This window comes from Podarcis muralis, chromosome 1, assembly GCF_964188315.1.
Source record: "Podarcis muralis chromosome 1, rPodMur119.hap1.1, whole genome shotgun sequence".
In the NCBI taxonomy this organism is placed as follows: Eukaryota; Metazoa; Chordata; class Lepidosauria; order Squamata; family Lacertidae; genus Podarcis; species Podarcis muralis.
The window spans coordinates 57,983,469-58,009,453 of NC_135655.1; the positions used below are offsets into that span (position 1 = coordinate 57,983,469).

At 39.9% G+C, this 25,985-nt stretch overlaps 1 protein-coding gene across 9 annotated transcripts in view; it reads right to left on the reverse strand.

The window, feature by feature from the left end:
* The window catches only part of PPFIA1 (PPFI scaffold protein A1), a 58,135-nt gene that overhangs the window by 8,907 nt on the left and 23,243 nt on the right, over nt 1–25,985 (reverse strand). For 2 of the 9 annotated variants that reach the window (XM_077929367.1, XM_028728500.2), the window contains exons 4-26: nt 25,798–25,962; nt 22,990–23,064; nt 21,861–21,962; nt 21,189–21,410; nt 20,305–20,451; nt 19,330–19,464; nt 18,549–18,632; nt 17,828–17,959; nt 17,169–17,231; nt 16,288–16,367; nt 16,011–16,158; nt 14,210–14,433; nt 12,898–13,135; nt 11,443–11,472; nt 10,458–10,609; nt 9,832–10,004; nt 8,501–8,594; nt 5,581–5,662; nt 5,289–5,489; nt 3,279–3,341; nt 2,407–2,433; nt 1,178–1,353; nt 984–1,081 (exon numbers count right to left, since the gene is read on the reverse strand). In XM_077929367.1, coding sequence (XP_077785493.1) covers nt 984–1,081; nt 1,178–1,353; nt 2,407–2,433; nt 3,279–3,341; nt 5,289–5,489; nt 5,581–5,662; nt 8,501–8,594; nt 9,832–10,004; nt 10,458–10,609; nt 11,443–11,472; nt 12,898–13,135; nt 14,210–14,433; nt 16,011–16,158; nt 16,288–16,367; nt 17,169–17,231; nt 17,828–17,959; nt 18,549–18,632; nt 19,330–19,464; nt 20,305–20,451; nt 21,189–21,410; nt 21,861–21,962; nt 22,990–23,064; nt 25,798–25,962 — 2,911 coding nt within the window. The remainder of the gene's footprint in view (nt 1–983; nt 1,082–1,177; nt 1,354–2,406; nt 2,434–3,278; nt 3,342–5,288; nt 5,490–5,580; nt 5,663–8,500; nt 8,595–9,831; nt 10,005–10,457; nt 10,610–11,442; nt 11,473–12,897; nt 13,136–14,209; nt 14,434–16,010; nt 16,159–16,287; nt 16,368–17,168; nt 17,232–17,827; nt 17,960–18,548; nt 18,633–19,329; nt 19,465–20,304; nt 20,452–21,188; nt 21,411–21,860; nt 21,963–22,989; nt 23,065–25,797; nt 25,963–25,985) is intronic. The other 7 variants (XM_028728561.2, XM_028728553.2, XM_077929370.1 and 4 more) reach the window with 6 other exon arrangements.

The window sequence follows — 25,985 nt, forward strand, 5'->3', positions numbered from 1 at the left end:
GAATAGATCTTGAAGGCACACAGGTAGCAGTAGGGGAGGAAAGGAAGACCAAATATCATTGCAGGAGCTCTGTTTGTTGTGTGAACTGAAATCTACTGTCTTTGCTCTCACGTGCTGGATACAACTCTTAATATTGAAAAACTGCAAGGCAAATATTTCTAAACATTAATTAGTTTGCATTTGTTTGCTTTAAGAATTTGAATACTGTTTAATCACGGTAGTCTCTAAAACACAATTTTAGCAAACTTTATGTATCCTTTAAAGAAACAAAAACATCCATAGCATTCGAAATCTGACCTCAAAGCTCCTTGTGCAGCTATTCCAATCTCTTTTGATGCCTAGCATTTCTCTCTCACTGGAATTGCAAATGCGCTTTTATTATATTAATTTCACCCACTCCCTTTAGTTAAATATTTCCACTCAAGTTAGATGTTGTATTGGGTTTTAATTTGTTGGAAGCCACTCAGAATAGCTGGGGCAAACAGTCAGATGGGCAGCATATTAAAAATTGTTTATTATTATTATTAACTACTGTATTCGTGCAACTATGAGAGTAAGTACTATTTAGAATACCTGTATCTTACCCTGTTAAATTGCACCACAAGGGTGAGATCAGAACAGCACTAGTTTTTTACTGCACAGATTCTTCCTTCTTTCACAAATGAATAGGGCCAGTAGTTTTACATATAATTGTTTAGGAAGGAAAAGAAATATAGGTACTTGTTTACAGTTCAAGGGTATTTTAGATAGCACACCATAGATTTAGTGGCTCCAGTATGCAGTCAAAACGTTCTGAACACAGGGACCGAACAACACTATGCTAGACCCCATAAACACCAGCTCTATACAAAATATAACACTGGCATGAATCTACCATTGAACATACTTGCAACTTTGGAGATTTTTCAACCAAAAGAAAATATAGGGTCATGATTTTATATACTTCTCTTAAGTAGAGTCAATCCAGGAAAGAAAATGGCTACCTTTAATCTCATTTAAACCTTCTTCTCTTCTTCTTTCAAGTTCTTTTCGGTCATAATTTAATCTCCGCAGGCACATAATGCCACACTGGAAACTATTTCTGTTAAAGGGTTAAAAAAGAAATAGGCATTAGGAAAGTACGTTGAAATGCACAGACCAAATGCTCGTTAGTAAAGACTATTTTAAATCTATTTACCTGTGAAAACTGTCAACCATTTTAAGTTGACCACGGAGATCTTTTTTAGTTAAATGGTCCAGCATTCTAGCATCAACAAGACATTCCATAAAGTAGCTGCGATACTGAGGGAGCCCCAAACTGGGAAGCCACTCGTTGCCAATCCACTCGTGGTTCATATCACCATAGGCTAAGGTCTATTTAAAGAAAACCATTGAAGTGTAATTTTAAATAAGAAGGTGTAAAATATTTAGTCAGTGCCTTACAGTTTCACACAAGAAAGAGGTTGTAACTACTGAAGATGCAAAGCAATGTTTTAAAAATTAAAACCACTTCACACTTTATTTATACAGCAACTAGCATTTACTTAGGTGAACAGTGAAGAATGATTTGAAGATGCACATCGTCAAACTCTCTGATAGTGCCAGGGCTGCAGCTTCCTGGTACATTTCAATTCCCCATTTCAAACTTTGACCTGCTTTGCACAACTGGGTATGGCAAACAATGACTTAGTAAGACTGTGAGAACCTGCTCTTGGAGAGGAGCTGTTTTCCTCTCCTCTGGACTTTCATCTTGCTGCCTTGCACTGAGCAAAACTAAGTTCTCTCCTGACTAACCATGAGCTACAGAGAAGTTTGTTCTTGGCTACAGCTCATGGTTAGTGAGAGGATGGCTTAACCATGATTCCTGGTTTGGATGATACACTAAAGCCAAACTTTAGCTTAGTCAGCATGGTGCAGTTGTAAAAATGAGTAGGGAGGGGCAAATGAGCTCTGAGCTCCCCTGCATGTTTGCACAGCCTCACTGAAGTCGTATTTTGGCTTACCATGTCATGTGAAGCCATCCCTTCATGTGTTTACAATGTGAATCACTGGCATTGGCCAGCTACGCAAAGTGGGAAGTGGCTGCTGTTAGAAAGATGTTATTAACTTATTTAAACAGATTTTAGTTGAATCTGAATGCGTTGTGACAGAAACAAAAATCAGCAAAAGGCACACATTTTGTTGCTGTGCTATCACAACCCGGTGATGAACTCCAGGAGAACAAGCCTCAAAAGTAGGTAATATAATGCCAACCTCCATGCCAAATAATTTCTCAAAATAAATTTTGGGTGAGTTAACATTTGAAATATTTACTCATTAGTTTCCCCTCAAAAATGTTTTTCAATGTATTTTTTTAAAAAATAAGTTTTCTATGGTTAAATAAACTTTGATGTTTTACACAGAAGGTTTAAAAGAAAAGTCTCCAACCTGAGCCCAGCTTCCTTCCACATCTTCCTGATGTTACGTAATTAGAAAAGCAAAAGAACACACAAATGTTAGTATTTGTAAGTTTAGTAATGCAAGAAAATTCAAGGTGATGGCCACAGTCCAGTGTGCAAAAAATAATCAAATGGCTGAACTGTGCAAACCTGTAGAAGGCTTGGCGTCAATAAACTTCTCAAAACAAGTATTATGGCTGTTGAAATTATTATTAATTATTATTATTGATTGATTGATTGATTGATTGAATTTATATACCACCCTATACCCGGGGGTCTCAGGGTAGTTTACATAATAAAATCAAGATATAAAACTACAAAATACATAATAAAATTATGTCACATTTAGTATATGTATCCTAGCAATGAATGTATAGTCTTTTCTGCGCATAAAATGACACCTCTGGAATGTGGCCATAATGGAAAGGCAAAATAATGGCATGCTAATTGTTAGGAATGCAAGCATCATGCATTCAAAGTTATGTACATAAGAATTTCTCGATATATTTATACCCTTGTGTAAATTGAAACACCACATGCTGCTTAGTTTATCCACACAAGAAGCAGCCTTTAGCTGTAAACCCAAGTAAAATATTAGGCAACATCTTAAGAATTCCAAAATCAATGCACTGATTTTGCCTTCAATGCACATAATTTCTCCCAACCCCATGATGACCTTGGTGGAAAAACATTTTACAGCATAATTATACATTTCAGAGAAGGTTAGTAATTAAAATAGGCCATAACCAAGAAGAATTAATATTTCTACTCTTTTCAGAGACATTAAGAGGCACATGATTCAAGCACTCAAGAAGTGGGAAAAGCACTGTAAACACAAAAAGGTTCAGTGCTATAACTAACCGTTTGTGGTGTAGATGTAAGATTTTCCATTTCTTCATGTGTTACCCAGACATTTCCTGTGGTCTAATATGACCCCAAAGTGAACCAATCACATCCAATGAAAGGAAAGCAGTAACAAAGAGGAAAGGTTGCAGAATATGTAAGCAACAGGTACATATAAGGAGCAGGCATGGGCAAAAGCAATGGCTTCTAGATTGTTAAGTACAGACTGATGTAAGATGCAAGCCTGCAGGCAAACATTTCCCTTCAAATAATAACTTAATGTATACCCTGTATTTAAGCAAAATTAGAAAAAGTATAATTCCTCATAATATGACTTCTAGGTGTACTCCTTACACTTAGCAGTGCCAAGTACTACTTTGGGATACTTCATTTTAGTTCCTTAGAGTACATCTATCCTTCTGAAGAAACTTACTGTATCCCCTTGTGCCAATTCACATGCAATGCCAAATCATGGTTGGCAGTACTTGAACAAGCTGTGTTTGTGTACTTATGCCTCCCCTTGCACACTCCAAAGCACTTACAGGTTTGTGGTAAAACCATAGATTTTTGTTACATCCGAAAAACTATGGCTTGCCTTTGCTCCAAATCAGGATTGCAAACCAGAGTTTGAAGATCAGTCATGTAACACCAAATCATGACTGGCATTATATGTGAACCACCTCAGTTTAGGCAGGTTGCTTTTGAGACCAAATTATATAGAATGCAATCAGATTAAGTTTATACATAATATAATACATAAATATACATAACATATATTTATGATAAGCCAAGAGCATATGTGGCAATAATTGTTCCATGAGCACAGGAACTCTGGATCCTAACATGAAATGGATCCTGCTTATTCTTTGTCAGTCAGTTTTCTTTCAAATCACTCTACAAACACAGCAGATATTCACAAGACGCAGTCACCATCACTCTCACTCCAGCTCCACAATGAGATGTGCATATGTAGCCTATATGGATGCAGATTTGCATCTGTATGCACATCCACAGCACAGTATTTATCAAGGCCCCACTGAACTGGCTGACATTCTGCACCCCAGATATAAATAATGAAATGTGATTCAATTGTGGCAGGCAAAACAAGCTGCCTTCAACATGTGCCCCCACCCCAAACAAGAATACAACACAGGTACAACTTTCTTTAGTTCCACTTTTAAAAGGGGATTGCTTTCATGTAACATGCCTGAAATAGGGTGGTACTGTATCTTTAAATACTGGGTTCACAAATTTTGGCTGGCCTTGGTAGCCAACCAAAGGTTTGACTTGTCAGGACTCTGCCTTTCCCCCTGGACAGGTTTTATCCCCAATCTAAGTCGGGTGCCTTTCAAAGGAATCCCCTCCTCCCTTTTGAGTCCCAGAAACTGTGTTGTGTTATACAAGGTACTCCAAGTGTCCTGGAAGAATACGGTAAAAGCAAGCCCCACACCTCTTCTCCAGAGCCAGAAACACAAAAGGATCTCTGCTCCAAAATATTCTAAACTGAGATGAGGGTTGGGGGTTGCTTTGCTGCTGTGCTTCCAAAGTGCTTGGAAAGCCTTAGAAAAGGAGCAGTACTGTGTGGATGATACTTGCCCCATTCTCCAGCTCCAAATTTGGGAGGCTGGAGGCTTGTCATGCTCAACAGGACACAGGATACTCATCATGGTGAGATTGTGGACCCCTGCTTACAGTAACAAACATCTAGTTAAAAATATTAGTGTTGCCTAACATTTCAAACATGCCTTTAAATCTTAGCATGCCATAAATGATCCCAAGAACCTGCCTAAAACTGGCATTCTTCTTGCAGTCATTACTTTTTTAAGCACAGTTACTAACCATAACTTTTTGCAAACTTGTTTCAACAGGTTACTTCATTTTGTCATTTTCTAACAACTATCCCTAACTTTATTTTTATTTTATTTTATTATATTTGTCTTTTTTAATGCAGACCTCCACAAAAAGCAGAATTCTAAAAGATATGCTAGCTTCGCTTTAGTTAAGAGACATCATTGCTTTCCAACTTACCGTTCTTGATGTAGGAGGAGCAGATGGACTTGTTAGTGACATAATCTCTTGAATGGCAAGTCTCAGCTTTAACCTATGTAGAGGGTTACTGATTCCAATTTCACGTTGTATTTCAGTATCAGATAAGGCTGACATTATAGCACCACTTTTCACATTTGCACGGCAAGCAGCTACGTACCAGGCTGGCATCCCAACCCACAACTGGAAAGGAGAAAAACAGGAAGAGAATCACCTACAAGTTTCAAGTTAGAAGCCATGCTGCACTGAGTTCATTATTGTAAAGACTCCTTACCTCTAACCAGACAACCACAGTTGGCCCATCCCACTGAGCAAAGGGTAAACCTTGCCTCCGGGCTTCCTCAAGCAGTTCATGCCTTTAAAAAACAGCAAAATATACTTGTGAAGTGCTTATATTTTCACTGATTGTCCTCCAGCGATTTCCCCCTTGGTTTCAGCAACTCTATGAACACAGCAAATTGTCCAAGAGCGACAGCAGCATGGCAAGCACATTGCATGAGATAAGTAGAAAAGTAACATTAGAATAATGGATTGCACCAGACCTTTGGAAAGCAGAATCCATTACACTGCTGAAGCTCTTGGTCTAAATTAGTTATCATGTGCAGGTGCACTAGACAAGCACTACCTAGGGGGGAATAGTTTCTACAGGAAAGGTTGGGGCAGCCTCAATATGAAGGGGTTTCAGAACCTGTATTTACTGTTACCAAGAACCACTGACAAGTATATATAAGTAAATGCATGCAGCACTCTTTTGGGGTTCTGCTTTTTTAAGCAGTGTGGGGAATGCTATCTTTTGGGAAAGTCTATTAGTGATCTTTTCCCTTAAGAACTCTTATGACATTGATGATTCTAAGGGGACCATCCCTTAAAATTCGAAAACAAAGCAGAAGAGGGCAGAAATTATTTTCTACCTTATTTTATTATATGACTATGTATGCATTTTCTCTAATCTAAAACATATGCTCATTTTCTAAATACACATTAGACACAGTGAAGGGAGAAACTGCATGTGAAAATGCTAGGGAGTATAATGGTAGATGAGCTGAGGAACTTGGCTGTTCTGTAGCCTAACAGATTCACTCTTCTTCGGTTGACAACAGCACCCACTACAAAAGTACAGTTCTGCAATACAATTTTGTTTTTTTTAAAAAATGAACTCAAACAGTTTAAAATCAAATGCTAGGACTAAAGAATTTATGTCAAGAATTTTTGTTTGACAGCGAAAGTTATGGCAGGATTCATGAAGTTGCTGACAGGATTTTGCTGAAAACGTTTCAGCAGAATATTCTTTAATATTCATCTTGCAAGGAAAATAATTCAAAAAGGTAATGGCTGATGTTATCACAAATCTTTTAAACAAGAGTTTCCCAATACATCACACATTCACAATCTGCAAAAGTTAAATTAAAATCAACTTACCCTGATTTTGCACTACCACACCAAATGGAAAATTTAAAAGGAAATAAAGAAAATAAAATGTAAAACTAAAACTTGAAAAGTACTTAATTTAGATAAAAGTGAATATGATAGTGTATGGTGATGCACTATGGGTGAATAAAAGATAGACAGAACACTGACTGACAAGACGAGTAATGCATTTATTTTTCTACTTACAGGATAACACAAAATGAATTTCCTCTAACAACCTTTCCCCTGTCCCACTCTGTACCCATGTTATTCACTCAGGTCCTGAGACTCGCTGTACCAGCAAAGATTATTTATTTATATTATTATTTCAACTTACAGCTGTTTCTCAGTTCCCAATGCATCATATAATAATAGTGATAAAATGAACAGGAAACAGTATTTTGTGGATCGAGGGCCCGACCCCCGCTATGTGAAATAAACACACAAGGACACGTGATATAAGGTTAATGGGCAAGAAAAAGGCCACAACTTTATTGATTACAGCAGTGAAAAGGTATTGGCTTAGGCATTGGATGACTATAGGAGGTGGGTTTATTCAACAGTAGGTGGAGCCTGTTGATGCTAATCCAACTATAGGCTCACCCCTGATGTCACCAAGGGTCGTGCCATGGCCTCCCGCCAAGCAGGCATCGGACGGAATACACGACTGCCAGATTCCTTTAACGGAATAACCCACGGTAGATAGCATAGGCGATGGCCACACCTAGCCCTTGACACACATGAATCCAATGCCTAACCTACCCACCAATACCACAAAAGTTGTGACGATTGCTACGAGGTAGGCGAAAAAACCAAAAAGCCTAATGCCAAATGGAAAAATTCCTACCAGGCCCCCCAGACAACCGGGGCGACCAACCTAAGGTCCATAGCAAGGCCAAAAACCTAGACCCTGAGCTAAATGGGAGTGGAGGGTGGGTGACTCACTGCGGGACGACGACGACTGAGGAGGAGGCAGAGCTGGCCCCACAGCATTAAGCTGCTAAACACGCCCCCCGGAGACACCTGGTTGGCTGCCTCCGGTGGGCGTGGGCGCCAGCCAGGTGAGGAGGGGCGGGGGCTAAGGCCCCCGGCCAGGAGGCGGAGCTCGGGCTCCCGCCCACAACCACTCCCCTCTCTTCCAGGGAGGAGAGTCTTTAAAAAGACAACAGCATAAAGGAACCTTGAATCTCACCAAGAAATGCAGAAAGTTAGCAGAACTCTTGCAGAACTGGTGTAATTTAATCCTGTATGTAACCTTCAGGCCTCTGCAATCTAGCCCTGCTGAAATTTCCAAGTCTTCTTCAAGTGCAGCCATGCATGCTGACCAAGTTCTCAATTCAAAGCTGCAAATCATGATGCTATGGGAAAACTGCATACAGACATGGGTATTTGGGACTTTCCCCTTCCCCTCCTATGGGCCCCTAAAATCTACTCCAGAGGATCCCCCAACACCCTGGAGTAGATTTGCAAGTGACGGCTGCAGGAGAGAGAAGGGGGAAGTTGTGCAAGTGGAACTCTGTTTTTTGAGCTCAACAGCAGCACTGGATACAATCCAGTATAGCCATCTTTCACTCTAGCTATTCCTAAAGGTTCAGTAAAGCTGCATAATTTAAAGGGAAAAAGCAGACATTTCTTAAGATAAACCTGGTTTTTTGTCATAGTTTTATATCCATTTTCTTGATTTCTTGAGATTTTTGGTAACAGGAACATTCAATTCTATCTTGAAGAAACAGTTTGCAGAACATTCATTGTTTAGATATCAGAACTGAGGAGAAGTTAAAACTTACTTTTTTTGCAATTTTCTATTTTTTTCTGCTTGTCCTCCCAATTTTCCAAGTCCCAAGCCATCCTGAGTTGAACTGTCTGCTTCCATTACACTAACTGCAAGAATGAAAAAAAACCTGTCATGTACTTCTTGGAATTAACTTTAGCACGCAGCAGAATTACAGTAATGAATGTCATTTGTGTTTATTTCCAACATACAAGTTTGTTTGCAGTACAACAGTGTAAAATGTTATATATACATTGAACAGGGTCCAAAATTAAAACACAGCAGTTACATTTACTTTAGAAGAGACAGAGGGAGGCAGGCAATTTTTGCCCATTTGTCCTTCCCCCTGAAAATTTGCTCTGGAGAACTGGAGGGCTCTCCAGAGCAGAATAAGAGGCAGTGATGAGGGATGAAGAGGGAATTAGTGGATGAGGACCCTTTCTCCAGCAGGGAACTTCCAGTGGATCACAGTTGGTCCCATGAGCAAAAAGAACTCTTTCCTTTATGGAAGTGACTCTCAGGTTCCAACTGTATAGTTCAAAAGCCAGCAAACCTTTGTTTACCAAGAGACAATGAACAGTGAACATCAATATAAAATGGAGACACCTTGAGCTCCTTAGAGAAAAGGTGGGATATAAACACAGTAGTAGTAATAAATAAAATATTATGATTGTAGTAGAAACTGATACACCTATATTTCCTGTTGCTATCAATTTCCTGCAGCTGCTTTATCTGATGATTTCAAAGCCACGTAACAATAGAACAAAAGGACTTTCCTTGATATGTAAAATTGGACCCTGTATCATTGGATTTTTATATCTATCTGCTTTTCTACATCTTTATTGTGTATGCCAATTTATACTACTTATACACCCCTTGGAAATACTTCTAAATAAATCCATCCATCCACTTAAGAGCCCACCCCTAGTCTCCTTAACATACTCAGTGGTGGATGCTGTGAATTGACCCAGATGGGTAGGCAAAGGCCAGGGACTGCTTGGTCACTGCTTTGGGGTCTCATGGCAGTGAGGTGCAAGACAATGGTGCTTACGTGATAAGCAGCACAAGTAGTATTTTGAACAGCAATCAAATAAATATAAAATGCTTACTAAGGTCAGTTCTGGAAGAATCACAGGCATTTGCCTCAGTCTAATGCCTTGCATTTTGGACTTCTGCTGAGACCGTCATCTGCATACCCAAGGAAGCCAACTTCCACTTATGCCTATACTAGCATAGGTAGGTGTAATCTGCATACCACACAGCTAGGACGTCTTTACCTTATACCCTATACAACGATTAGCCTAAGAATTGCTGTGCCTTCTGTTCTAGGTACAATAATGCACCAACCTTGTCCTCCGCTTTCTTTGCTGATCTGTCCAGGTCGACCCTTTTCTTTCTTACCAAATAGGCGCCCGATTGAGGATTTTATCCCCTTCTTTTTAGGGGCTTTGTGAAGGGAATCTTGGCTACTATTACTGCTGCTGGGATTGCTTACTTGTCCATCTTGAGAACCTGTGGAACTGTAGAGCAGATACAGTTAAGTCTATAAAAATATGCACTATACACATTTTGAGTTATATTGAACACAGTGCTAAGGAAATTAGTCTGTCCACACAAGTATTTCTGTGAAAGTGTCTTTGGGATTTTCTGTTTGTATTCTATTTTCTGTATTGTTCTGTTTCAATTGTACACTACCCAAAAACAGTAATAGCTGGTATAAAATTCTGTAAATAACTAACTAAACAGCAAACAATGGAAGTAGAAGTCTGAGGAGAAAGGGAGCCGAGGAGGAGAAAGGGGAAGTTGAGGAAACACACAGTATGAGCTGTTGGCAGTCAATGAGAAATCCTGAAGCTAGGAGTTTGCAACCAAGGACTCCAAAAAGCCAATATCATATACTGATTTTATGTTATGTAACAAAACATAGGATGACAGTCTTCAGTTTAGCTATATTCTATTTAAACATAACTTACTTTCTTAGATCTCTTAAATCTTCATGGCTCACTGTATGCAAGGCACCCTTATAGGTTCTATCTAAATGCAGAGATCGAGGTGAAGAGGGTGGCGAGGTCTCACATTTTATTGTAGCCTTGTCATCTCTAACTTCTTCTCTTGAAACTGGAGACTGCGAACAAACACAATTTAAGTATTACTTCATCTCTAAGAGGCAGAGTACTCACAGTAAAGATTCTTATGTGTTATAGATTTTATAATTTCAACAGCTGCTACATCTATATGCTTTTGTTTCAACAAAGAAAAATTGTATGCAATGATACAATATTTTGTTCTAACCAAACCAAGTTCGTGTATATCTAGGGTCTGCCAGTTTACACAGAACTCATATTTCTTGCAGTTATAACACATTTGAAATAGACTTTGGTGGAATCTGAGACTAATTCTGAAGTCAATGCCCAGAATTCAGAGGGGTATTTAAATGGATTTTTCTTTTTTCCATGGACATGCTTTGAGCATCTGTTCCAAGTTCTGATGGTATGCATGTACTATTTTCTGGCATGGCTCAGGTTCCTTCCCACTTTGCTTTGGTAGAATCATGAAGTGAAGAATAGGACTGAACTTCTACCTGTTCTAATATCTGCTCTACCGCTGCAGGGATTGTAAGGGGATTAATCAGCCATGGAGAAAATACACAGGGAATACGTACTAGGCACAATGCAAACATAGCTCTTCAACTGGAAGGGAAGACATTCTAAATGGCAGGTGTGTAGACTGCATATATCCTTATTTGTCCCGCACCTTCCCTTAATAGCAAAGTGTTACCATAGAAATAGTATAGGGAGATGAGCACATCTGGCAAGCAAGAGAGCAGGGGAGGTATGCATGGAGAACCCTTTGTTCTGGTCATGCTGATGAAAAACCATTTACATTTTTAAAATACAGTTTAATTATACTAGACTTTATTGTTCAAGATTCCACAGAGAACAATGGCTGAAGATTTACCTTTCTATGATGTTTCCGTAAATCACTAGGCTGACAGAAGCATGCAAAGAAGAGAAATTAAGATAAAGCAGGTATTTTGATTATTCAAACTAGAAAGCATGAACACATGGGGCGATTTTCGCAGTTATAAAACATTCTCCGGGAGAAGACAAGCCATATGCTCTATTCATGAAACCATTGCTCAAACAGACCACTTCTCTATACTGAAAATATTTAAGCATAACCCTGGAAAGCAGCATTTAAGATTGATGCAGACATAATGGGTGGAATACCTTAACCATAAGTAAGGGATCACTCTGGAGTATAAATTACCTTCATGTATTGTTGCTGCAGTATCACACGTCAGTTTTAAAAATTGGATTCTTAACGCTAGTTAAGCATTGCTATAAATGGCTTTTTTTTTACATGAGGGATTATTTTTAACTAATTTTCTAAAAGCCACAAAAATAAAGGACAGAAGTAGAGTGCTCTTTCTGCTTCTTCTACCATGGACCAAAATGTCAGAAACCTTCCATAAACATTGGTTTTGAGCTGAGTCCCTTGGAGATGACCAAGTAAATTCTCGTTTCTCCTGCTTGAAAGGTAGGAAATGGGAATCACAATCCCCTCCCCCTGCTGAAACTTTCATGTCAAAGCTGAGCAAAATGCATTGTAGAAACGAGGAAAAGGAACAGCACAAGCAAGAACAAAAAGAGTACCCAAGGCCCTGGACTAGAGACCTTGGAGGGAAGCCAAGAGTGATGGAAAAGCCAGGTAAGAGTGGAGTGCAGTGTAAATGTGATTAGTTGCAACTCTATACCTAGAGTGGGTGGCGCTGTGGTCTAAACCACTGAGCCTCTTGGGCTTGCTGATCGGAAGGTTGGCAGTTTGACTCCGTGCAATGAGGTGAGCGCCCATTGCTCTGACCCAGCACCTGCCAGCCTAGCAGTTTGAAAGCACACCAGTGCAAGTAAATAGCATTTCTGTGCACTCTGGCACTCTTCATCGTGTTCCACTGCACCAGAAGCAGTTTAGTCATGGCCACATGACCAGAAAAGCTGTCTGTGGACAAACGCCAGCTCCTTCGATGAGCGCCGCACTCTACAGTCATCTTTGGCTGGACTTAACTATCCAGAGGTCCTTTACCTGTATCTTTTATCTCTACCTAGAAGGATGTAGCCTTGGACACCTCCCAGGGACTCAACTCATGTTTAACATTCATGGTAAGTTTCCAACATTCCGTTCCAAATTAAGTGTGCGTGGGGGGGAGTTGTCAAATTTTAACATACACTAGACAACTTCTGATGGGCGGGTTAGGTGGCTGCATGCTACATGCAAACAGTCTGAAATTCCTGATAAAGGAGACCAGTATGCAAACACATGAATACAAGACACACAGAAAAATGGGGAACAACACAAGAGCTAATCATAGGGATTCCCCCCTGGGGTGTGTGGGAGGAAAACAGAGACACTTACTAGTGTCATGATGCCTAGTCTGTCCACTTCTCGAGCAGGACTATGTGGCATTCGTCGCGGGGTGGAACGACCACTGCCAGGTGGAGAGGAGCCAGAAAGGGAGCCACCAGGAAAGGGAGGAGGAGGAAGAGAGCTCAATGACCGAAACCGGCCAAGATTCTCTAAACTCCCACTACCAACACGGCTTTCAATTTCCTCTGCTCGCTGCTCCGTGTTTTCCTTTTCTTCTTGTATCAGTCTAAAAAGAAAGAAATAATGCAATTCCTTTATGCAATGTATCTGCCACAAAAGACGCACATTTTATCCAATCAATCAATTTATCCAATCATTTTATGCCATCAATTAACTTTTGCTATTTTCATCAATAACTCAAGTTATGATAAGCTGTTTAAGGGTACAGTTTAAGGTTCTTGAACGGCTTAGTTGACAAACAAATCAGCTCCCAAACGGTGATAACCTGGAAGTGTTCCGGTTTTCAAACGGTTTTTGGAAGCCGAATGTCCGACGCAGCTTCCGCTTGAGTGCAGGAAGCTCCTGCAGCCAATCGGAAGCCGCGCCTTGGATTTCGAACGGTTGCAGGAGTCGAATAGACTTCCGGAAATCATTAAGTTTGAGAACAAAGGTTCCACTGTACTTCTTTACAAGTCCTCATGAAAGGTACAGTGTTACTACTGGAATTCTACTGAAGAGGTACTCATTTGGGACTGCATCCAACACTGTCCCTTCATGGATATATGCAGTATTTGATCTAACAGAGACTTCTGTGAGGAAATAAGATTGTGAGGCTATTTTTGCATTTTGCCCCCAGCCTGCAGCCTCTGTACTAACTCCTACACTGTTCTCTGCATATATATCCCTTTGGGGGGGGGGATTCTTCAAGAGTAGGGACATTAAATATACTTAAAGCTCTTTTTCATGAAAAATAATTTGCTGCTTGTCTTTAAGGCAAATGATTCAACACTCACAAAATAACCAAATACAGCAGATCTTAAATTTTTGCTCTGTGTTCACAGACATGGTCCTTCATTAAGAAAAAGTAAAGATTCATGCTGTTTGGAGAAGCCATACTACTACCACAGCAGTTAGAAATAATCACATTAAGTTAATTTTTCAAGAACTCTGGCAAACTGACAATGTAGAAAAATCATATCTATATCCACACAAATGAAGAGGACTGGGTAAATGAAACACACCTATTGCTATAACTTCTGTGAACTAAAAGAAATCATTAAACAAACTAAACGTACATGAAGAATACATTCTCACATCAAATAGTGGAAATTTAAGTTAATGATACAAATGTATACTGTACCTAATTTCATTATTGATGGCATCCAACTGTTCCTGAAGCATCATGGCTAAAGTCTGGGCATCTGCCTGACCACTAGGTGACAAGATGTCAACTGAGCTGAATATTGTTTCTCTGTCATCCTCACCATCTGAGATATCAACATCGCTCTCAAAGGCTTGTGCAACATTTGCCAACACACTTGCTTGTTGCGCACGCTCCCAGTCTTGCTCATTAAGAGTCTGAACCTGTTTAATATATGTGATCTGAGTTTTAATTGCAAATTTCTCTCAGTTAACATATAGATAAGATAAGATAGACAGATAAAATCACTAAGACTTAACTTACATGCTGCAGTAATCCATCAAGGCAGCAATATTAAGAATGCAATAAAACCAAAACAATAATTGTAATATCATGTTCATAGTCATTATTATTTCTATCGAATAAGATAGATTATAAAAAATCAAGATATAGTACATAAATGCAACATTATGTAAGTGAAACAAAAGATAATTCCATTACTTAAGTTTCTTGAATAGCTTTGGAAACTTCAGTTTTTTAGATGAGAATTTTGTTTTTGTCATGACCTCATTCTAGCTGCCTAACAGTAATCAGCGGGCGGGAAGGACATCCAAAATTCAGTAATCCAGCTTCCCACAATTAACTCAGTGTGTCAAAGCAGCAATACCATCTATTTATTACTTCACACAAATAATTCAAATCCAGCTTTTGGAACTAGGTGCACAGCTTTAGCTGGTAGGAAAAAGAAAATGATCAGACCACTCTGTTCCTTCATAAAGGAATTTCATATGGAACTTCTACATATCTGAGTTTCCTTGGTCCAGAGGGGTCCAAATTAGATAAGTAATACCATACTTTTCGCCCCATAGGGCGCATCGCCCCATAGGGCGCACCTAGTGGTTTTTTTGGGGGGGGAGAAAGAAAAAAATTTATCCCCCCCCCCCGGGGTGGGGCTGGGGCGGGGGAAGCCCGAGCTTCCCCCGACCCCAGCCCCCAGAACAGACTGCTATCCGCAAGCCAAGGGAGCCCGTCGCGACGTCGCGCTGGTCTCCCCAGGCTTGCAGAGAGCTGCCCGAAGCCCGGGGTGCGCGCCCCAGGCTTCGGGATGCAGGCAGCTCTCCGCAAGCCGTGGGAGCCCGGCGGGAACTCCTGCGGGCTCCCAAGGCTTGCGGATAGCTTCCTGAAGCCTGCATTCGCCCCGTTGGATGCACACACATTTCCCCTTCATTTTTGGAGGGGGAAAAGTGCGTCCGATAGGGCGAAAAATACGGTAAATCATTTTCTTTTTTCCCTTCTGCATGCTTTTTGCTTCTTTTCATAGTAACACCCCGTTTTTGGTTTGCACTACCCTGTTATTCTGTTCATGGACGGTTCTTTGACCCAGCAGAGGCTTCTGTGAACAAGGGAGAATGAGACTATTTTATTTTATTTTCTTATTCCTCTTTCCCTCTGCCCCACCAGGGTGGGGTTTGGGGGGACTGTCCAGAATAGCATGGGAGGGCTGCATAAGAAAGGGGAAATTGCAAAAGAAACCTGTCAATCAATCACCCTCCCTTTCCCTTCCATTCATGAAAGCCTCCGCTGGATCAAAAAGTCACAGAGTTTTAAGTCACAGTTTGCAAGTAGTACTTTTGATCCACCCTCAAGTCTTTGATAGTCAAGAACATCTTCAAACTTGTTTTAATATGGACCTTATTTTGTATATATAAATATCATTTCAATAGGCTTCTTATAGCTTTGAGATGAAAAACTGTGTGTTAAAACATGCTATTATAAGAGTGCTTTAACAAAAAGTTCATACCTTTGAAGGTTCATCTCGCAGAGCTGCCAAACGTCCTTTTTGTGGACGTCTTAACACTGAGGTGCTATAAGAATCTGTTTGATTGTCAGCTATGGCTGAAGGTGCCAGTGGATATCTGAAATCCGGCACACTACCCAGATGTGGTCGACTGAAACCAGAGCAGATACCATATTTTGCATTAATAAGAGACACTCTCTCAAATGTCAGTAATTTAGACACAGGCATTCATCTAGCAATACTTTATAATGAAGAAAAGCATATGTGTTGTTGCTTATACCTATGATGAAGGGAAGGGCCTCTGATCCTCATCTGGTCATTTTCAGACCTCATTGCTTCAATGTTTAGTACCAGTTGATCCTACAAAGAAAAGCAAGTAATAAATTCCTTTTACCCTTATATATTTCTTTTCAAAACATAAATCACATACATTGGTTCATAAGGTTAGTATTGTTTTGAATTTCTAATGTTCAAGGCCCATCTCAATGAAAAGTTTTTTCAAAAACCATTTTGGTCAACTGTCCCTCATTTACTTATTATTTCTAGAATGGCTCTGAATAACTATGATATTTCAAAGGACAGGGGACTGGGTCTTTTCCTCCCTGCACCCCAACAGCTGGGATGGCTAACCAGTTTTGGCTCAAGAGCCACATTTACATTTGGGCCAACCCTCCAGGGAACCATATGCCAATGGTAAGTATACCCACCCCAGGCTCTCACATGCACAACTCCCCCTCCTCAAATAATCCATGCAGATTATCTGAAGGGGGTTATAGACCCCTCTTCTGTCAAATGATCAATCTGATGACTGTAGAAGGGGCCATATGTCAACGTTAGTACTGCGTCTACTACATTTTTTCTTTTTGCTACCTCAACCAACATCAGTGGGATGGGGGGGGGCATATCCACCCCTACTGTAAAGAGAAAAAACCTCAGCAAGTTTCTGGGAATGTCTAAACAAAAAATGACTCCATTACAGATGTATGCTTTCCGGGCATTAGTGATCCTTGGGCTGTTGCAGCATGATCTGTGGTACAATCAACTTCGAAGCAGGCATTTTTTTTAACAGTTGTGGTAATTTATTCTTTTTCTCATGCCTAATTTTGTTTCACTGCTTTACAACCATGCTATAAAGTAATGCATTTCATTTTCAGTCAATACCTTTTCATTCTGAAGCTCTTCAACGTGTTTCTTAGCTTTTTCAACTTCACGAACAAGAGCATTCTGGAACAAAATTAAGTTCATTAGGACTTTAGAATGTGACCCTTTGCAATACTTAGCATTTTAAAGTTTTTAAATACTACCAAAAAGTTATATATGTGAGCACCTGCTTGTTTAACTCTACTTGTTTGCCTCTTTGGCTCAATTTAAGATACATGAGCTCTTGTACACTCTCCTTAAATAAGATAAATATTAATATAAGAGAACTACATATAGTTCTTTATCACCTGGTTCTAGGGTGGTGTATAATAAAATACGCTTAACAAAAGATCTATCCATCCATCCATCCATCTAAAGAGCCATCTATCTACAAGTAGCCAAAGCTGTAAAAAGAGCAGCAGATTGCAGAGCAGGAACCTCACACCACTGTTTTAACACACTTAACACAAAAGGTATATTCCTAGGAGAAGTTTCTCTGCCCATAACAAAGTAGCAGTGCTACCACAGCTGTGCACTAGACATCCCCACGGTTTATATAGTTCTTTCGCTGGCTCTCTGTCTTGCCATAAACAGCAGGCTAAATATCCATCAATAAATTGGTATACTACAACTGAAGCTGCTGTTGCATTTCAAGCAACATTCATAACATTCACAATTACTTTATCTTCCAGGGCAGCCATTCTTTCTTTAAGGTGAAGCTGAAGTCTCTCATTGGATTCAGACAAAAGTTTATCAACGGTATCAGATAAACGTTTATTATGCTCTTCATTCATTTTCTCTCTTTGTCGAGCCTAGATTTTGGGATGTGCGGGAAAAGGGCATAATAAGAAACAAAGTGAGTTTATGAGCATTTGTACACATCCAAAAGCAAAAATCACATAAGCCAACTCTTTTTTCTGTCTCTAATTTGTAGAAATAGTGAAGGTCCCAAAGTTATTGTGCTATACATATTTTTCATGATGCTCTAATTTATAGCATAATATATATTTGCTTTTCCAGATTCAAGCCTGAGCCTGCCCTAAAAAAATAGCAATGTGATTCTGATGAATATTTATTATGATAGCTTCCAGAACTTTTAGCCACTGATAATTTTGACAGCAGCTGTACAAGAGGTACTTTCACTAAACATGTTCTCTAATTAGTTATTTAAAAATTTAGTTATAGGAGCTGACATTGTTCTAAGAAGCCAATTCACCCACCAGTGCTATTGAACATCCAAGGCCCATGCAGGTACTTCAAGTATCCAGTTAAGATAAAAGCTTGCCCATTCATTCACTTTATGAGGAATACAAGCCTACACTTTGCATTGCTAACCTGATTTTGTTTTCAAGTTTGAAAGTAGGGTGAGGGGAGATGGTAGTCATCACTGCTTTAACATACCCTTAGCAATTCCTGATTTTTCTCCTCTAGCTGGGCTTCCATCTGCCTCAATCGTTCTTCAATGTTACCATGTCTTTCTTCAGCCTATTATAAATCATACTGCTAATTAAAATTTGAAAATTCACCCAGAAAAACTATTAGCAAATGAGAATTTTGTGATTTATGCAGACTGCTATTTCTGTTCACACACTGCAATGGAATAAAATACATTGAACACTGTTTCTTCCCTACTACCTTTCATTTTAATGGTTTTTAAAAAACCATGCATGCAGAAATAAGGATTAGCACCCCTTGTACAAATTTGGCCTTCCTTAGCTTGGATTATGTTCCAACTGTTTAGCAAATTTAGCTGCAGAATTCCCAGGAGGCAAATGTCGGGTAACAAAAGACAATAAGGAACAGGAAAGGTGGTAACAACAACAGCAACAACAACAGCAACAACAACAACATGAAGACTATAAAAGGCAGCCAATAATCCATTTGTAAATACTGGGGCATAACACTGCTTACGGATATAGTTTACTCCACCAGGAAATCCAGAAGGACTTTATAATGCAACACCTACAGCTGACACAAGATTTGCTCAAGCAACCTCCAAACTATAAAAACATGAATTGTTTTATGTTACAGAACTAAGAAATCATATAAATATAAAGCACTATGTCAAGCTATTCTGTTAACCCAGCTGAGGGTGAAGGGTGGGATTAGAACTAAATTACTAAAAACAAATTGTTTCCACTGAAAACACAGTTTTTCACAGTACAAAGTATCACAGCCCTACCTTTGTAAGTGCTGCAACTCTCTGAGCCAGTTCAGCCTCCACCTCTGGCAGAGTCTCTGCTTTTCTGAGAGTCTGCTGCAATTTTTGCTCAGCTAGTTCCAGTCGCTCCTGTAACTGCCTGTTCTTATCTTCACTCTAGCAAGGCAAGAACACCATTAATTTACTTATAACTAATGCTCCATATATTTTTCCAAATGTTACTTTCAAAAGCTCTTTTTATTGGTATTGAACAGTCATGTTGTGAGAAAAATTGTGTGAAATTGTAGGGAATAGTTTTTATTAGCTTCCAAGATCATGGAAGTTGTCTCGCACACAACACTGCTCACAAACGCAGATAATTTTCATGAGCAACATATGAACATGGTATACTCGTTTCAAATGGAAATTCAGAAGTTCATTTCCAACATACAGTACACTACAAAAATAACAAAGGATGGAATGCTACTGTAAACAACAGGATACAAATTTTAAAATAAAAAATAAGCTCCTAATATCATGCTCTGTTGAGTTTACCCATGGCCATCTGTACAGTATACAAGCCGTTTTTTCTGGTTATAGTTAGATATATACAAAACATATAGACTAACTAGTTATATTACCAGCAAACTGAATATTTTTACCTATTGTGCAAGTCACTTACTGAAGTGCAAGGCTGGCAAATTTTCTTAGATTATTTCTTCCTGCTGCTGTCCCCCAGGTGATATTCCAACCCTTTTTTCCCTGAGGAACCCCACCCCAGAAGCGGTTTTTTGGGGGAGTAGATGGTGGGAAAGCTCAATTGCACAAGTGGCCTTGTTCTCACACAACTGTTGCATAAAACCAGTTATTTAATTCTTTGTGAATTCATAGCATTCTACCCTGCACTGCTGCAAAGTTGTCTCTTTCATATTTCTCATATCAAGTATGTTGAGCAGATTATGGGGAGCTATCACAGCTTGAAAGTTTTGCTTTATTATTATAAGTAACAGTTTCTACCTGTCGGTGCAGAGAATCTTTATTAGCAATTTCGTTTTCAAGTTTATCATTGAGGTCATGCACGGATGTAGCTTCACGTTGTGCAGCGAGGTAGCGTTTTTCAAGGGTTGTGATTCGCTCTTCCATATCTTCCTTTTGAGCCATTGCCTAAGTTGTAAAAATTGTAAGGAGATTAAGGAAATACATAGTCCCTAAGTGTTAAATAGTCTCTCTTCATTAAGTGTGTTTAATAGACTGTCTTGAGAAATCAGGCATGGAAATATAAGAGTGATCAAAAGATCCTTTGAAATAATTGCACCTTTCTTTTACTTCGTAGGTCTTGACACTATGCAAGTTGCCAATTCTTACTGATCTTAACAAGTTCAAGATCAAGATTTGCAAAAGTTTCCAATCTATGATAATATGCTTTGGAAAATGAGGAGTGCTTCAAAAGAAGTTGTGATAAGGAATAATTGTAGGTTGTTCCAAGCAAAACAGTCAAGATTTACAGGGGTAATTGTAAGCTTTAAGCCTAAATAGTTCTTTGAATCCCTAGTCTATGTATATACTCAATACCAAAGTATGTGATGTGGTTACTTTAGCCCTTTTAACAGGAGGTGCTCATCTTTTCAAGATCCACCAGTAATCATATTAATCAGGTGCCAGCCTATGCAGAAGTTAATAAAAACAGACTTGGATTTCCCCTGGATCAGAACATTAATTTATATGGCTGCCAAATCAAGATTCACACTGCATGTAAAACCCAGAAAAATAGAGAATTTTTGAGCAGAAGTTCATACAGCCAACTACAAATACAAGTTTTAAAATTCCACTTGAGAGTTTATTAAAACATGTTTGCTCAATCCTTCCGTTAAGTCACAAACAAAAAACTGACATTTCCTTACCTCTCTTACATCTCTTTGCAACTTTGTGTTCATTTCTTCAGATTTTATTAGATCTTTCCTAGCAGTATCAAGATCTTCTTCCAGTTCTGCTACTCTGTTAGAAAGGGCTGTTATACGTTCTTTCATTTGAGCCTGCTCTTTAGTTTGCATCTCTATGACATCTTGAAGTTCTATTACTTTAGCAAGGTCTTCATCATGACTTAGAGAGCCATTGGAAGATCTCTATTTGGAAATAAAATTATTATTTTTAGAAGACCAGTACAATATGATGTACTACATACTACCATAATTTTTCAAGTTAAAGCTGTCATAATTCAGGCATGATTAAGGTCTGCTCATTTACTATTTCCTAGGAGGAAAAGATTCAAAAGGATGAGTCTCATTGCCAGAGATTCAAGAAACAATGAGTAAATCAAACTGAAACCACGTTTATTTAAAAATGGTGTTTTCTGTACCACAAACCCATTACCTGAAAAGATTTGGAGTGTTTGATCAGGAGATGACAGAGACAACACATTTAAGTGATGTTTCTATAAAGCTGCTTTCACTCACTACTTTCTCATCGGAATGAGATGATGGTGTAGGTGCACCTGAGACCCACACTGTGTTTAAGATTTATTCCCCCAGAAATGATGAGTGAACAAGCCCTACAAGACCAAGGTTTCCACCTACCTTCCCATTAGTGCTAGGTACATTCTCCTGATCATGATTAACATCAGGCATCCCATCAGCTTGAGTTCTTTTCTGATTGTTCTGTTCTTTCAAAATCATTAACTGAAAATGAAATTAAAGTATTGTTTCAGTTATGGTAATAAAGGATATTAATTCAGAAATTAAAAAAGGAGCAGTTAACATTTGCAAAGATAGAAATTCTGCATTTATGAATGAATAGGCAACAGATATACTACCGCCCTCAATTTTAAAGCAGAATTGGAACTGATTTCTATAATCTATTTAGAGGATATTTGTCAAATGGTAAGCTTGCCTTTGAGGAGTACTCAACTGTCAGACAGGAAACCTTCTGCAAAACAAATGATCTATGACTGCCATTTACTTAATAAGTGAATGGAGTTGGGTGAATTGGCTCTTAGGACAGACTGAAACCTTGCAGTGATATGTCCACAGCTGAAAAGATTGCATTTAGAGAGAAGACTCCATGGAAAACGTATTCCCAACATCACCAAGCTGCACAAAGTCCCTATCTTGCAGAAGACAGGGAGGGGTGTTTCTAGCTACCCCACCCTTTGCCCTTGGGAAGCCTTCAAAGAAGCTGCTGCAGGAGAGGGACTGTGAGCAACATCAAGGGAGGGGAGTTTCTAGGACTAAGGTGAAACTATGAAACTCCCTTGTTATTTTTGTATGAATGCTGAATGTTTAAGTAATCTTGTTATATATTTATAGTATAGGAATGTGTTTCGGGGTATGTTATTATATTTTGTTTCGCTATGTATTATGAAATTGTTACTATGTTATTGTTTTCCTATGCTATGATTTGCGGGGGGGGGGGGGGGGGGGTGCAGTGTTTGAAATGCATCCGTATCTTTGTTGTAGGCTGCTTTGAGTTTGAGGGGGGAGTTGTCAGAAAGTGGTACACAAATAATAAAGTGAAGGAATGAAGACACACTGCTTCACAAACTTTTGAATCAGCGTTTAGAATTCGCAGCAGGACCAAGAGATGCAATGGGAGCATTTCACTGATTCTAACCCTTTCCTTTCAGTCATAGTTCTTTGGGCCCCTCAAAAAGTCAATAGCTCCTTCAGAGCTGACAAGAGGAGTTTTTGTTTTAAGGAAATGACCTACCTCCTTGTGTGTAGTACCCAGTTCTTCCTCCAGCAAGCTACATCTTTCAAGTGCTACTCGTAATCTTTCCCTTACCTAAAAAAGATAGATCCAAGGTGTGAACACAAACAATTCCAAAACTAAACTGTGCAGAAGTTTTGATTTACATGCAGTTATATATTTATTTTTGGCAATGAACATTATCTTTAAATTCTTAAAAACAATGAAGCAACAACCGAAATGTTTCTTCCAATATCAATGGAATGCCAAACAACAAGCAGCTTATGCAAAATCAATATGGAGCCAATATACATTCAGAACTCCTATTTCATTTGCAGGCAATGAACCTCTGGCTCAGACAAGCTTAAGAGTATAGTATTAGCTATACTACAGAAATGTGGACTGGTAACAATATCATGGTTAGATAGGATGAATTGATTTTAAATATATTCATTTTATCATATTGTATTTCATCTTTCTTGACTAAACAAGCATAGAAATTGGTTGTTATAACAATTAAAATATAAAATTTCAATTGATCAATATGTCACCTGTGAATACGCTGTATAAACCTTATGGGTCTGGATCCAATAAAGCCCAAGCATAAGGGTAAATCTTGATCATGTAGATGGTTCTCATTTCCACAACCCAAGCCACCTACAATCCCTACACCACATCAAAAGTCTTACTCCATGAGCAAATTTCTGCTCACAATCCTTACAATCAAAGCCACTGTCCATGGCTTTTCTACTAATGAAATATATGGACCAGGTGTGCCATCTGATGTTAGTCACACTCAGAGTAGATTAATTGAAATAAATGAACTTGTTTATTGATTTGAGTAAGACTGCTTACTCAAAAGATCCGAGTAAGATTGCTTACTCAAAAGGCTAAATGCCCAGAACTTCCCAAAAGCAAGAGATGGAAGCTACTGAACAGAACACCGTTCTCTATGAAATAGGAAATAAGGGCACAGTTCAACCAAAGTTAAGGATAAGCCTCTTCTGAAGTCATTGGGACTTCAACTGCTTAACTTCAAATTTCACAATGCCTATCCATACTGTTTGATGGACAGTCATATAGTCATACTGAACTGGATCCATAGAAAAAGTGCACAGGAGGCAACTGGATGAATTCCCTGCCTCCCCGTCTCCCTCACGACCCACAGTTTTCAGTGATCCCCTTTCCCCTCAGCCCCCTACATCACAGCCCACCTTTTCAGAAGGGTGTCCCAACCCTCAGAAGGGGAAGAAGTCAGGAAGGGGACTTGAAGAAGCTAAGCTCTCTCTTGCATTACAGCATATACGTCTAACAGTACAGTGGTACCTCGCAAGACGAACGCCTCGCAAGACGGAAAACCCGCTAGACGAAAGGGTTTTCCGTTTTGGAGGCGCTTCGCAAAACGAATTTCCCTATGGGCTTGCTTTGCAAGACGACAGCCCATAGGGAAATCTCCGGGACAGCGGGGAAGCGCAGCGCGTCTTCCCCACTGTCCTCGGACCTCCTCCGAAGCCTGGCGGCAAGGCGGGGACACCTCCTCCCGCCGCCGCCGGGCTTCGGAACGATGCCCCGATGCCGGGCGGCGGGGCGGGAACGCCTCCCCCCGCCGCCCGGCATCGGGACGATGCCCCGAAGCCGGGCGGCGGGGCCGCGAAGCCTGGGCGCGCTGATCTCAGCGCGCGCAGGCTTCGGCATGCCGGCAACTCTCCGCAAGCAGCGGCAGCGCTGCCGCTGCTTGCGGAGAGGTCCGCAAAGCCTTGGCCGGACAGCTTTTGAAGGCAGGCGGGGGGGGGGGGAGCGAAAGTCTTTGTCCCCCCTGCCTGCCTTCCCAGGGGCTTTTAAATCGCCCCGGACAGCGGAGAAGTCCTCCGCTGTCCCGGGCGATTTTAAAATGCCGCCCGCCAGCATTTTAAGATCACCCCGGACAGCGGAGAAGCCCTCCGCTGTCCCGGGGTTTTTTTAAATGCTGGGGGTGGGAAGAAAAGCCCTTGTCGTCCCCCCCGCCCTTCAGAAGAGGTCGGGGGACACTGTCCCCGGACCTGGTCTGAAGTCGGTTTCCCTAGGAACGCATTAATTGATTTTCAATGCATTCCTATGGGAAACCGTGCATCGCAAGACGAAAAACTCGCAAGAAGAAAAAACTTGCGGAACGAATTAATTTCGTCTTGCGAGGCACCACTGTATTAGGCAAAGCTGGCCCCTCTGCTCTTACCACTTCTTTTTTTCCCTATGTCACAATTTAAAAGTGGCACAGATCCCACCCACTACCCAAATGCATTAAAGTGTTTTCATTTCCTGTCTCTTCCCCTATGCACATACCAAAAGCTGGGAAAAAGGGAGGAAGAAACAGAATGAAGCAAAAAGGGGAACAAAGAATTGAACTAAACGGATGAAAAGGGACTGGGAAGGCACCATAATAAAAGATTGTTGCACTCCAATTTGACATTGCCACCACTTTCCTGGCATCTATATTTTGGAGTAGACAGCAGTGCTATCAAGCTTCAACTGAACAAAAGTAGAAGGCAAATGTTATTTTCACTTTTTCTGTTTGTTTTACCAAGGGGACTGCCTCAGAAGACCAATTCACTGGCTGACACCTACTTAGAAAGGTAAGCTAGTTATAACAAGGTAAACTTACAAAGGTAAGCTAGTTATTACCAAGACAAACAAGTTTTACAAGTCAGCCAGCTATTTTTTCCACTTGCATTTATTACTTACATGAGTAATTTTGAACGACAGACTGTTTTTACACTAATGCGCTTAATTAGTTTGCCATAACCATTTATTATACATTTCTCAAATAACAAACAATGCACTCAGTACGTTTACCTTTTCATCAAGGGCTTTGTGGTGTTCAAATAGGGATTTTAGTGCTTTGAGAACTTCTACTTCACTAGAAACGCCTGCTGGAGATTGAGCCTGTCTCTTTACTACAGTCATTCTAAGAGATCGCTCATGCCGGGAGACAAGACATTCCAAATGCTCTAACAGCAGCTGAAAAATAACCAAAATTTAGA